The sequence below is a fragment of the Malania oleifera genome, chromosome 12 (assembly GCF_029873635.1).
Source record: "Malania oleifera isolate guangnan ecotype guangnan chromosome 12, ASM2987363v1, whole genome shotgun sequence".
Classification (NCBI taxonomy): domain Eukaryota; kingdom Viridiplantae; phylum Streptophyta; class Magnoliopsida; order Santalales; family Ximeniaceae; genus Malania; species Malania oleifera.
The window spans coordinates 2,210,238-2,224,725 of NC_080428.1; the positions used below are offsets into that span (position 1 = coordinate 2,210,238).

At 39.7% G+C, this 14,488-nt stretch overlaps 2 protein-coding genes across 7 annotated transcripts in view; one reads left to right on the plus strand and one right to left on the minus strand.

Moving 5' to 3' along the window:
* Window positions 1-1,913: 1,913 nt before the first annotated feature.
* Window positions 1,914-2,948, minus strand: LOC131144936 (uncharacterized). The gene has a single exon (XM_058093902.1). The coding sequence runs from the start codon at window positions 2,946-2,948 to the stop codon at window positions 1,914-1,916; it is 1,035 nt and encodes a 344-aa protein (XP_057949885.1).
* A 2,812-nt stretch (window positions 2,949-5,760) lies between these two features.
* Window positions 5,761-14,488, plus strand: part of LOC131144427 (protein FAR1-RELATED SEQUENCE 3-like) — a 32,449-nt gene continuing 23,721 nt past the window's right edge. For 2 of the 6 annotated variants that reach the window (XM_058093068.1, XM_058093070.1), the window contains exon 1: window positions 5,780-6,097. In XM_058093068.1, the coding sequence (XP_057949051.1) occupies window positions 5,918-6,097 (180 nt within the window). In that variant the 5' untranslated portion in view covers window positions 5,780-5,917. Of the gene's footprint in view, window positions 6,098-14,488 lie in introns of all 6 variants that reach the window. The other 4 variants (XM_058093067.1, XM_058093069.1, XM_058093071.1 and 1 more) reach the window with 4 other exon arrangements.

The window sequence follows — 14,488 nt, forward strand, 5'->3', positions numbered from 1 at the left end:
AAATATCACTGTTAGGTTGCCATCTGCTTCCGAGTCAGCTCTTGACCAGAAATCCGAGGAGCTCTGCCTCTATACTGATTATATAGATTTGGGTCTTAGGCTCCCTTTTTCCTTTTTTGTCTCTAGCGTATTATGTTTTTATCACATAGCACCATCTCAACTCATTCCGAACTCTTATCTTTCGCTCACCTGTTTTGCCATGCTCCTGCTCCGCTTGGGCCATCAGCCTACCATCTCACTTTTCAGAAGTTGTTTCCAAATGCGATCTCATTCTGTGGAGAGCTATATTATTTCAACTCTCTACCAGGTTATAAACTTTTCTCACCAGGCAGTTCTTCCATCCATAACTGGAAGACTCGTTACGTCTTTGCCTCGGGAGAGTTGAATTACACGGGCTCCTTTGTCTGGTCTTCTCCTCTTGATGGTAACGTTGTCTATCTTTTTCCCCCCTCTTTTGCAGGGCTTACTAGTAGGTTATCCGTCGAACTCATCTTTTCTCCTTTCACCCCTTTTTCCTTTGTAGTTCAGGTGCGCCATCTCCTCCCCAGACTTTCCCCCGAAGAGCAGGCCATCCTGAAAAAACTTCGTGTCCTTGGTGAACAGGGTATTATCCCTCATGAGGAGCTGCTCCAGGAGCGTGTCCTCGTGCAGTGGGGGATCAGCCCCGTTTCCTCAAGTCATTCTTCCCCCTGATTATGTATATGTGTATGTTCGGATGCTGTCTTTACTGTTGGTGTTCTTACTCCTACTCACCCTTTGCTTTCTAGCTTCTCCCATGAGAGATTCATACCTAGTGAAGTCCATATCTGCAAGGAAAGAGAAAGGGAGTAAGAACACCAACAGTAAAGACAGCATCCGAACATACACATATATATAATCAGAGGGAAGAATGACTTGAGGAAATGGGGCTGATCCCCCACTGCACGAGGACAAGCTCCTGGAGCAGCTCCTCATGAGGGATAATACCCTATGCGTTCAAGATAGATAGTGTCTTTCCATTCTGAACTGGTTGCCGAAGCTAACTTCGCGAGTGCGTCCGCCTTTTTCACGACAACCCTGTGGGCTTGAAAATAGGGTCTTAATTTCCGTGCTGCACAAATGATGGAGGAAGCGGCTTTTTCCACCATACAATAGTTCTTTTCGGCACCACTTAACACCTTACTTGTGTAATATATAGGCTGATGCTTCCTGCTTTCTTCCCGGACCAGGACCGAGCTGACGGCATTTTCCGTGGAAGCTATGTATAGATAGAGGTCTTCCCCATTCTTTGCTTTTATCAAGAGAGGAGGGGATCCGAGGTATTGCTTAAGTTGCTCGAAGGCTTTGTCCTGCTCCTTCCCCCATTCGAATCCTCCCTTCTTCCGTAGTGCTCTAAAGAAAGGTAAGCCTTTGTCACATGAGCAGGAGATGAACCTGCTGAGGGAGGCTATCCTCCCCGTCAGAACTTGTATCTCCTTTTTAGTCCTTGGAGCTTCCATTTCCAGCAGTGCTTGTATTTTGTTCGGATTTGCTTCTATACCTCTATGAGTCACCATAAAGCCCAAGAATTTCCCTGCAGAAACGCCGAATACACACTTCGAGGGGTTCAACTTCATGTGGTACCGGCGAAGGAGCTCGAACGTTTCCCTCAAATCTTTACAATGTTGCCCCGCTTCCATACTTTTCACCAACATATCGTCTACGTACGCTTCCATTGTTTTTTCGATCTGGTCTTTAAAAATCTTGTTCACCAACCTCTAATATGTGGCCCTTGCATTTTTTAAGCCGAAGGGCATCACCCGGTAACAATACAAACCCCTTTCGGTGATAAAAGAAGTTTTTTCCTCGTCAGCTCGACTCATAGGGATTTAGTTGTACACTGAGTAAGCATCCATGAAGCTGAGAAGTTCGTGCCTCGAGGTCGAATCCACTAGCTAATCGATTTGAGGGAGAGGGAAGCTGTCCTTTGGGCACGCTTTATTCAAGTCCGTGAAGTCTATGCAGGTGCACCATTTTCCATTGGGCTTCCTTACCAGGACCACGTTGCTCAGCCACTCTGGGTAGTCTACTTCTAGAATGAAGTTGGCCTGCAACAGTTTCGTCACCTCTTCATCAATTATTTTGATCCATTCCATCGCGAAGCTCCTTTTTTTCTGTTTCACAAGTCGGTGGCTGGGGTTGACCTGCAACCTGTGCTCTATCACAGCAGGGTCGATGCCAGGCATGTCAGCGGCCGACCATGCGAACAAATCAGCGAATTCATCCAAGAGTTTAGTCAGCTCTGATTTCAAGGTGTCGGGCAAGTGATTCCCGATCTGTATACTTCTCTCCTGGTGGCCTTGCAGTGGTATGTGCTTGACATCTTCGTGTAATGTACTGATCTGGGGATACTCTCCTCTGACTTCTAGATCTTCCATCGTTAGAGCTTCTTTAGCCTCCATCTTCCCTTTCAAGGCCATTACATAGCAACTCCGAGCAGCGGCCTGATCTCCCTTGGCAGATCTTATCCCTTGTGGTGTAGGGAACTTAACTTCGAGGTGGTATGTTGACGATACTGCCCAAACTGCGTTAAGGAAAGGGCGACCCAAGATGACATTGTATACCGAAGGTCGGTCAACCACCAGGAATTCTGCCAACGTTGTTACCTGCTGCGGGGTCGTCCCTATTGTTACCGGTAACGTGATTGTGCCCAAGGGGTGAACGGTGTTTCCTCCAAATCCTACCAAGGGGGTCGAGACGGGCTTCAGTCGTTCCTTGCCGATCTTCATCCCGACCAAGACCGACCAGAACATGATGTTGGCCGAGCTCCCGTTGTCTATCAGTATGCGTCTGACCATGTAATTGGCCACGAGTAGGGAGAGCACTAGTGCGTCATCATGCGGTTGCTGCACTCCTTCTTCGTCTCCGCTGTCGAAGGTTATGACGTCATCTCTCTTGTTTCGTTTCCTACTGGTTTTCCCCTTCTCCATCATCAGCACCTGTTTAGCATATCTTTTGCGTGCACTCCCGCTATCTCCTCCACTAGCGGATCCTCCGAAGATCACCACAATTTCCCCAATGACCTGCTCTTCCTTCTCTTTTATGCCATGCCTTCTTTACTCGAGTGGTTCCCTTTTTGGATTCTTTTTCTTGATAAACTTTGACAGATGTCCCCTTCTTATTAGGACCTCAATTTCTTTCTTCAGCTGAATACATTCTTCTGTGTCGTGGCCGTGATCCCTATGGAATGCGCAGAACTTGGACATGTTCCGCTTATGTAGAGGCGTTCGCATAGGTTCAAGCCATGAGACGTAGTCCTTCTTTTTGATCTGCATCAGTAACTCTGAGCGCGGTACATTTGGGGGTGTGTAGGTGGAGAACTTGTCGTGCTGTCCTCTCATCTTTTGACCCGTTTGCAGTGCACTAGTTTCATGCCTTTTTACAGATCTATAGGTGTCTCCAGATTCTTTGTTATTGTTTCCCCTTTTCCGCTCTATGCGATTTCCTCTTGTATCCATCATCTCCTCCAAGTTTATGTACTTCTCTACTTGGATCATTAATTCCCCCATGTCCACCGGCGGTTTTCCCTTAGGGAGTATAAGAAGCTTCCGGGTTGGAGAGCCGTTGTCAAGGCAGCCAAAGCTACCCCCATATCTAAGTTGCGGATTTCTAGGGTTGCTGTGTTGAACCGGTGCATGAAGTTCTTTAGAGTTTCCCACTCCCCTTGCACCATACTCATTAGATGGCCTGTTGTTTTAGCAACTCTCCGGCTACTAAGGAAGTGGCCGGTGAACATTTGCTCCATCTCTTAGAAGGAACCGACAGATCCTGGTCGAAGAGTTCGATACTAGTCTCTGGCAGTACCCTTTAGGGTGGTAGCAAAAGCTCTACACATGATGGCGTCAGGAGCCCCTTGCAACTGCATCAACATTTTGAAATTGTCCAGGTGATCAATGGGGTCAGACAAACCTTCGTATCTTTTAAAGGTAGGCATCTTGAATCTACTGGGCAATGGAGCTTCCATGATGTCTTTCTTGAATGGAGGCTCTGAGGACCTTAGGGATGCTTCCCCATAGTAGGGCCTGGTTCTGCCCTCCTTCATCATCTTCTCTATGTAATCTACCTTCTTTATTCTTTCCTCGAGCTCAGTGGATCTTTGTTGGTTGACGTCCACGCTATTTACATCTTCTACCTTCTTATTGAGGTGAGTTTTCTCTTCTTTCTCCACTGGTTCGTTAGCTTATTTGTTTGCGCTAGGATTCTCTTGCGGTTGGGGAAGGACGTGCTCTTCTTGACTCTTTTGTTGTAAGAGTTGGTTGAGCATGTCCCTCATTTCCTTTTGGAAAGCGAGGAAGGCGAGGAACTCCTCCCTACTGACACCCGATGATTCTGTGGAGGTGGATTGGATGGATTGGGATGGTACTTTTGTATCAAGGAAGGAGGTAGAATTGCGTGAGGTCGGCATTACTGGAATGTTGAAAGTCGAGAGCAAGATAATATCGCCTCCTAAACGTGACTTCCCACAGACGGCGCCAACTGTTGCGAGGTAAAAAAAAGTAGTTGGGATGCTCCTTCGACTCTCGTTGACCTGAAAGAGGAAGAGAAGAAAGGCTTGGAGGACCCGGGGTGTACTCCGGGGGATCTCTCGGATGCCTAAGTAAGAGGAAGGCTTTTAGGGAGGCTAAATGCAACAGTAGAGTAGTGTTTTGTCACTTACCTTTGCCTGTACTCCAAATCCCTTCTTACAGGGGCTTGAGTTGACCGCCGGTTGGCTCGGATTTATTGCATGGGGGCGTGAATCGCTCTTCAGCCATAAGTGCGTGCGCCTATTACTCGGTTATTACGGGCGTTGGCGTGGATCTCTCCTCCTTTTTATTAGGTCAGAGCTAATCACTCGTCAGAATGTCAGACCCAGAGAAAGTGCGAGACAGGCGTTGACCTGCCCTTATTAGTGTGATTTATTATGGGCATATCAATTTTAAAACCATAAAATTATTGTGGCACTATTTTTAAAATTCAATCATTTAACCCATCAAGAGATGATCCTAATATGAAAATTTACTTTATTGCTGAAAAATTTTTTGCTAAATACAAATACTCTTTAAATAAATATATAGTTGATCATCAATATATTATATTTTTGTTAAAATATATTTAAATTAAATATGTAGAATTAATTATTTTTTTTCCTAGATTTCACATTTGAAATCCTCATTACATATTAGTATGGTGTACATTTGTATTTTAATTATTTTTCTTCACATTTAAGTTGTCCCGAGGTGCGAGCCTCTTTACTAGTTTCATTTAAAGTTGATAAAAAATTAGATTTCTAAATATAATTATTTATAATTTTTAAAATATAATTAAATAATTAAATATGATTAAGAGTTATTTTATTAAATTTAAGGGCAAAATGCACTGACCTTTCTTAAAATTTGACAAAAAGATGCAGATCTCTTTTGGAAATTTTCAAATTTTGTGCAACTTTCAAACGTTTTGTAAAAAGATACAAATATCTTGTGAGATTTAAAAAATTCTATAAACTTGTTCTTGACATTTGATTTTGGAGGACATCATACACTTGTCCTTTTGTCAAATATCATGCATACTCAACTTATTTTTGACAAATGCTATATATTAGCTATGCCCTTGAGTTTTTTTGTTTGTTTTGTTGTCCGACAATTTCTATAATACTTAATGATTGTGCAAGTATAGTTTGTAAAATGTATAATTGATAATTTTGCACGAATAATAATATAATTCATTTTAAATAAAAAAATTTAAATATTTATAATATGCCTAAATATATATATATATATATATTTCTATATACTTAAAAATAGTTAGTCATATGATATTGTCGTTGGGTTTTTGATACTTGGTAGGAGAGGGAGAGGGAGAGGAAGCGGAGAGGCTCCGTCGGCCAACGTGCGAGCAAGTGGAAAAAAGAGGAAGGCTAATGGGAGAAGACAACACCCTATACCTGCAACTGCACAAACTATGCAACATAAAATCGGAGGAGGCTCTTGAACACATCCTCACTACACTGTGGAGTACGCGGAAAACTGGTCTCAACGCTGCTCAGAAATCCCACATCCACTCTCTCCTTCTTCTTCCCTCACTTGGTGAACTCTACCCTGTAATTACCACTAATACGCCATCCCTGTCTGTGTTTTGCTTGCTTTGCTTTTTGTGATTCAAAAGAATGTATGATTGAAATCGTTGGTGCATGCAATTACTTGAAATGTTAAATCAGCGCAAAAAAAAGAAGAGAGGTTTAAGGAAGCTATTTTTATTAGTTCTGTTTGATTTTCAATTTATGGGACATTTAATATTTTGTCTAAAGTGCATTGAGTAGGATACGGTAGGTCCCATCACTTGTCATGAACTTAAGTTAGAAGAGTGAGGTTTCATGGTTGGGAGAATATTTAGGATTTGAAAGAGATAAAATAGAGATGCTATATTTTGAATTAGGATGATGCCGTGGAATTTGGGATGTTTAGAGTAGCACCTTACCAATAACTTAGTGGAAACCTGGGGGCTTAATCTAGACCAGTATGATTGGATCCTGTACATAGAGATTTTGTCAACTGCAACTTTAATAGTAGTTCTTTCATTTCTGTGGGTATTTGGGAATTAGAATTATCTTCAAAGGTCAGAGATAGCGTAGATTTTGTTTTTGTTTTTGGTTTTTTTGTACCCTTTTGGGGATAGAGGGGATGGAGGTGACAGCAAGTTCACTAATTTCGATGTGTATACCTATTACTACTACAACAACAACAACAACAACAATAACAAGCCTTAAGTCCCGGGTCAGCTATATGAATCATTTTCTGCCAATTCACCCGATCAAGAGTGTTTTCCTCTATTAGATTAAGGGCTATTAAATCCTTCTTCATTACCTCATTCCAAGTTATTTTGGGCCTAACCCTACCTCTTTTCATGTCAGAAATAAGAACTTACTCACTCCTGACAAGTTGCTGGTGGTCTACTAGGTCCGCGTTTCAAATGCCCAAACCATCTAAGCCACCCCTCCCTTATCTTGTTTCCAATCGGCGTTGTGCCTAAACTATTACGTAAATGCTCATTTCTTACTCTATCTTTTAATGTTAACCACTCATCCACTTTGACATTCGCATCTCAAAAACTTTTATCTTTTGTACATGTTGTTTCTTAATTGCCCAACATTCTGAACAATTGCTAGGGAAAATGCATTACTTTGTCCCATTCATAAGTAGAGAGTTGAGGGTGGGAGAAGCATGTTCATGCGCTCGAAAATTTTGATTCATGATAAAAGAAACTCTAAATAAAATGAGGCGAGTTCAAGTGCGGTACATGTATTGTGTAGATAGATGCCAACGACTAAAATTAAAAAATGCAATAAGATTTGGTATTGGATAAATTGAGTTTGTTTAGGGTTGAATAATTTTTTGTTGTTTTTATTGGTGAGATGTGGATCAAATGAAGTTTTATAATAGTATTGATATGGATGAGATAAAATATCAATCCTTTTGGGGTAAGTTTAGATTTCTCGTAGGAAATATGATTAACCTTTTATATGAGCTGGTGTTTGAATGACTATGCTCAATTCCTTAGAGAGATTTTTGTGCTTATAGTTTTATGCCTTCATGTTATTTGATAAACATTGGAAATAGTGGGTTTTTGGATGATGCAATATATACTACTAAAATCTTTTGATGGTAGACTCTCTTTATGTTTAAAAGAGCCAGCATTGGGCCTAATCCCCTTAGTCAATGATTTAGATATGTTATGGGCCCAAATACTAGCGGTGGCAATGGCTTGCATGTACTTCAGGCCTATAAGTGATGGGCTAACTGGTTCCTTCTCATCTTTATATGCTGGATTTGATTTAAGAGTACCCAAGAGCTGGCCCGATGTAGTATATTAAGAGTATCTGGCCAAAGGATCATGTCATCTGCCTTTCTCAAGGCTTGCAGATGAGGGATGTAGCCAGCCACCCAAATAGAGTTGTTCTGGTCTTGGAGAAGAAGTTATAAGCTAAATCTTCATGGCAAGTAAGGGTTATTGGGTCCGTGGGGCCTAGGTATCATGTTCTAGTAAAAGTTAGCCATAATCATGGTCTTAAATTTCCACGAAATTGTCGAAATTTTCGTCGAAATTTTCGATTTCCGTCACCCTTGAAATCGAAATGACAGTAGATTTCCGTCTTGCATAATTTCCATCGAAATCTCAACGAATCATCCGAAATTTATCGAAATCTCAAAATTTATCAAAATTTTAACTATACAATGAAATTTTATCAGAATTCAAATGAGAGATTTAAGAGTGAAGTGAAATTTCTCCTTTAATTTATTTTATTGAAACAAAAGATTATTACAAGTTCTTTTGAAATTATATGAAAAAATAAACTTACAGTAACAATTTATTTAGCCATTCATGTCTACATTATCATTATTTGTATAAGAAATAATATTTAAATTATTTATGAATTTCATTTGTATTAATTGAATATGTTTAATGTGCATTATCTTACAAATATGTTTGATACACATACTATTTTACAACTTTTCCACCTCATACAAAACAAAGATGTATTTAATTTGTAATATATTAGTCCTGAAGCTTATATTATTATGTTTGTTAACCATTTCTAAAGTTTCACAAAGAATTCCATGCTTTACTACTAATTTCCTTTATTTTTTCAAATCAAAATCGAAATTGACATCGAAATCGAAATTTCCATCGAAATTTCCGTACTTTTGGAGCTTCGAAATTTGAGTCGAAATCGAAATTTAAGACCTTGGCCATAATCTAGGTAATTCTGTGCATTCAAGCAATGCACCTAACTCTTTAGGCAAGAACCTTGATTTTGATGAGAGATTGGCTGTTGGCTTCCATTATTGGGGGAAGGACTACAAAGGAGCAAGAAGTTTGCACAAACGATCTTTAGGGTAAACTAGATGTTGTGGAGGAGCAATGCAGTTATAAAGGAAATAGCTGCGATAGGGCAACAGGCAATAAGGTTAATTTTTGTCAATGGAAGTGCAAGAGGGTGTTAATGTTCGAAAGGGCGATACAACGAAAAGGTTAGTAAAGGTAAGGAGAAATAGCAATGGTTGATATGTTAGATGGTGTGAGCGATGTGGTTAGCGAGTTTGCCTGTGATGATGGCATGTTATTGGATGAGTTTTAGGAACAACCCAGGTATGTGTCTAAATCTTTTAATTTACTTGGAGATTTATTAAATGTGCCATCTTCTCCAATGGAAGATTTTGAGGGACTGCTTTTTTTGAGGATGATGAATTGGGAAAAGAGCAAAAATGCACGTATGGGTTTTTTCTTCTTCTAGTGGAGGAGATTAATGGGAATCATTTAGAAATCCAACAACTTGCAAATGAGATTGGGTTATGGTTGTCTCATCCTGAACGAAATAAAGTTTTTTTGGATGGGGGCAAAAGGAAGGTGAATTGGCAAACTTACAAGGCTTTGTAAATTATGATGTTAGGTGTTTAAAAGGGGCTTTCTCAATTAGTTTTTTAGTTTCTTCTATTTATTGTTCTTGTTTTTACTTTTTTTTTTTTTTGTGGGATGTTTCGTTGTTTTTGAAGATGTCTTGTTTTCTATTAGCTTGTGACCTCTTTATTCTTTTTTTAGAATACATTTTATTTTACTATATAAGGTAAAATATTTAGGTGAATCTTTTAGAGCGTGAAGTGGTTAAGTGGGTTGCTTTGAGAAATGGATTATAGGAGGTGATTTTTAGGGAAGTGAGTAGTTGGAGGTAAAAGAGCAAGTTTAAATGGTTTAGGGAGGGTGATTGTAATTCAAAAGTTTTTCATAGATGGCAAATGGAAAAATGAGGCGGAATTTGACTAGGGAATTGGAATCAAGAAGGAAAGAGGTGTGTTTTGATTCTTGTTCAGTTGCTGATGAGATTACATTGTTCTTTTTTTATTATTTTTTATTTTTTATTTTTTTATGGTTGATTCTTAGGATACTGGAGGGCAGAAAAGAAGTTGGTTGAACCTAGCATATGGTTAGTGGCGGTAGAATTGATAACCCAAGGACTAGTGGGAGAGATACTAGATAACATATAGGCTGTAGGATAACCTTTTTGAGCAAAAGATGCAATGTGACTAGATGCTTGTTGAGATGATTGATACTACAAAATCTTGATCACTTCTCCTCTGAGATAGTTACATTGCGTGGTTCACTCAAGTAAGTGACTAACAAGGGTAACATACTTTTGGGATTTGAGGTCCATCTCAACACTTGCAAACTTAGACCAATGATAACAATGTTAAAAATTGGAGCAGTCGGAGCAACCATGATCAAGATGACCCACCATGAACAAGTTACAAATAACCAGCATAGGGGGCCACAGCACAAAGAAGCCTAGACACAGCCCCTAGAAACCTACACACAACCCGAACAGTACTAAACAATCGGAACAACCATGAACAAGGTGACCCACCATGTACGAGTCACAACTAAACCAGCATAAAGCTTTCAAAGCACCCAGAAGCTTACACTCAGCCCCAAGAAACCATCAGACAGCTCTATCAGCACCAAATAACCATTAACAAAGTGCTCCAAGTGAACAATCAAAAAAATTTGAATTTTTGAACAAAATACATGAAGAACATCTTGATATTATGATGTGTGGGAGTATAAAGGGAATCTAGAATAAATCAGAGCAAAAAACTTGCTCAGAACACTTACATGCCGGCCCGTAGAGTTGGAGCTGTCAGCTTCCAGCCAGCGCATGGGGGCCCCTCTGGCAGTGAAATTTGGCAGACAGGCAGATCAGCAAGTTCCGAGTAGGATTTTGTGGTTATTTTTGCAAAAATACAGGTGTTTCTTTGGGTTCCTGAAAGGGCAGCAGCATCCAGTTTTTTTTTTTTTCTTCCCAGAAACGACTTTGCTTTTTCTGGCAACTTCTGGACTGCTTTCTGGTCTTTGGTAGTGCGTATGGTGTTCTGCAGCAGGTTGACGTTTAGGGTTTGATTTTGGTTGTGGGTCTGAGGTTTAGGGTTTGGTTTTGGTGGCAGTGGCTATGAGGCTTAGGGTTTAGGTTGGATCTTGGTCTGATACCATGTTAGATTACCACTTTACCTAAAAGCTTAAGCTTTTCAGGTTGTGACCAATAATGTATATCAAGGTTTAACAGAATCTATCGAAATTCTGCATGCTTGAGGTAAACTTATCTCCCTCTTTCTTTTTCTTTGGAAATCCTACTACACTAAAATCACCCTCCTCAATCTACTTAGGAGAACAAAAATCACTGTATGCAACTCTTCCCAGAAAACAGAATGAAGGGCAGGCCTAGGAGGTCCATAGACTGAAAACCACCACTGACCCCTATCTCTAATTTCTAACACAGATGAAGAAAAGAAACCTTTTAGGCTATCAACTCGAGAAAGAACAAGAGCCCCACAGAATAATAATAATACCCCCAGCAGATCTTGAGAAGGAAGGAACTCCCAATCCTTGAAGTATTAGTTTGAAAGAGATTGGAATTGAGAATTAACATTGTTGGACTTTGTTCTTGTATCAAGTGGTATCAGAGATTCAGAGCCAGGTTCTGATTTGACACAGATGTGACTATTGTTTGACATTGTTCATGATTTCAATTCAAATTGCCACAGATGTCAGTCTTGACAGGCTTGTTTGCGAGTTTTAACTTAAAGTTGTAGGATTCGCGATTTTAAATGAAATTGTCTTGCGCTAACGTCATTTCTGCCGTGATCTTTACCACCACACCAGCCCTTTAGATCTCACCATCTGTCCCTTTTTTCTTTCCTGCAGTTGAAAAAAAAAAAGCAAAACAAAAGGTGCTGCAGCAAAGAAGAAGTTGCAGTTGCTGAGAAACAGAACTGTGCTGCCACGAAAAACGAAGAACAAGTTCCACACACACACACACACCCACACCCACATTGTGCTGTTGCGGCCATCAAAGTCCTTTGTCATTGTATTTGCATCCTTCGCGGAAGCAGGCTGCTGTATTCACTGCCTGAGCAGATTTTTGTGGGCATCATCACAGACCCACACACTTGCTGGCACAAAACTCTAAATCATTGCCAGAGTAAACCACAATGTTATCGTTGGAAGTGCTGGTTGTTTAGTCCTTTTTGCATAAAGCTTCCTTCAGCAGTTAATCATCTCCCTGCAGATCATCATTAAGTCATAGCTGCCTGTTGATGCAGTCACATTACTGCTTGTTGAAACCCTAGCCTCTGTTTGTGCAAAATCCTATTTCTGTTTGTCGAAGATGACAGGTACAGAGACCCTACCCCTTTTGTTGGAAGAAGATGAGTCATCACAATACCTCACTCTTGTTTAAAGAAGAAACACTCCAGTATCCGATACAAAGAAAAGGGGTTTAAAAAATAAAAATAAAAATTCATACCCTGTGTTCACTGCTATTGAACCCAGTTCAGTCAAACTAGACTGAATTGAACTGGTTCAGCCAAACCGGACTGAATTGAACTGGTTCAGCCAAACCAGACTGAACCAGTTGGACAGAAGAATGGAAAAAATGGCAGGAGCAAGCTTGCTTCTGTGCTTCGTTCCCTTATTTTATTTTTGGGTTTTAATTATTGTGAATTAGAAGAGGCATCTCCCTTTTTCGGCCATTACAGAAGAGGTGGCACAGAAAGAAGAATTAGTTGAGGAAGCGACTATCGTAGAACAACTGTATTGGGAGTCCGATTCCAACCTATTGAGGTCATTGAGGAAGCTGTTGTTGAGATTAAAGAACCACTGCATGGATGCCCAATCCTCAACTGGTTGAATTCCTCATTCCAAGTAAACTTGCCAGCTACACCTCCATGGGCTTTTCCATCATATGCTAAAGTCATTTGGAAGCCAGAAAATTGCCTTGGTCTCCTTCAAGCTTACTTGTAGTCTTTATTCCTCATCCTTCGGATTATTAGAATTCAGGTTGAATTCTTTCGGACTGGGGAGAATTATGCATCACAACAGCAAGAGTTATCTTTACTTCCCTAATTTCATTGTATTTTTGTTCGTTTTACTTAGGGTGTTTTATTAGGGTTATATCTTCAAGATTCTAGGGTATTTTAATTTAGGAAGCAAGATTTTAGGGCATTATTGTTTAAGAAACTAGTATTTTAGTTCATTTAAGTTTTCTAGTAATGTTAGTTTACATAGCAAACTGGTATTTTAGTGGTATTTTAGTCTATTTAGATTTCCTAAATTAGTTTGCTTATCTTCCAAGCATTGTAAGCCTATAACTCTTATGTATTAGTTTTAGTCTTTTAGAGATGTTGGAATTGAGAATTAATGTTAATTGGATGTTGGTCCTGCATTGGTAGGAATGCTAGCTGATTGTGCAACTGTGGAGTCTTTGTGGTGCATTGGGTTGTTGATTGGAGATGAATTCGTGCATTTTCAATGTCCATTACTATTTTTTTTGATAGAAGGATGTCCATTTTCCATTTATACATCCGCTGTAGGAGAGGTTAAGTTTTCTAGCATCGTGTTGGTTGGGCCTTTTCTTCTGGCCGATTCAAAGGAATTCAGTTTACGGATCTTTGGAATTGAATGATAGTATGTGCCTGATTTCTCTTGTTTTTGGTTTTTCCTTTTTGGTTTTCTTTCTTCTTCTTTCTTCTTCTTTCCATTTATGCATCTGCTGTGGGAGAGGTAAGTTTTCTAGCATCGTGTTGGTTGGGCCTTTTCTTCTGGTTAATTCAAAGGGATTCAGTTTACAGATCTTTGGAATCGAATGGTAGTATATGCTTGATTTATCTTGTTTTTTATTTTTTCTTTTTAGTTCTCTTTCTTCTTCTTTCTTGCCCTTTAGGATTATATGCTTGATTTCTCTTGTTTTTGGTTTTTCCTTTTTAGTTCTCTTTCTTCTTCTTTCTTGCTCTTTAGGATTCTCTGTCATCCTCTCTTTGTATCTCTCTTCTTAATACAATTTATTTTTCTATAAAAAACATTGAAGCATAAGAGATGATTTTTTATCAGGGAGATAAAATGGAGATGTCATTGCTAGATTTAGGATCTTTTCAACTGCATCTTAGCAATAGCTTAATGGAAACCTAGGGACTTAATCATACCAGTTGTAGTAGTTGTAGTGGCCGGTCTTATATTACTTGCAGTGCACGTGTGCTGGATCCTGTAGAATCCTTCTTTGTAGACTTCATCAAATCCAACCTCAACAGCAGTTCTTTCACATTTGTGAGTGTTTTGGAATTAAATTTATCTTCAAAGATTAATATAGTTCAACGGTTGGGATGGTTACGCTAATATTGATGTATATTTTCTACCTTTTGATTTGTGGTAGTAAAAGTATAACTGTATGCCTGTTCAAGTTTGCTAGTGAATAGAACCAAGTTATGTTTAGAAGTGGTAAATTAAGGGCCATTTTGGATGTGTTGGGAGGTTAGGACTTTACATTTGTGTCGCAAGTATCTCAAATTACGGAGCTTGAGCTGATAGTCATACTCTATTGAACTTTTCTGCTACACATTCATTGCCAAGAGTTGCTTAAAGTGTTTGGTGTTGGTCTCTACATGGATCT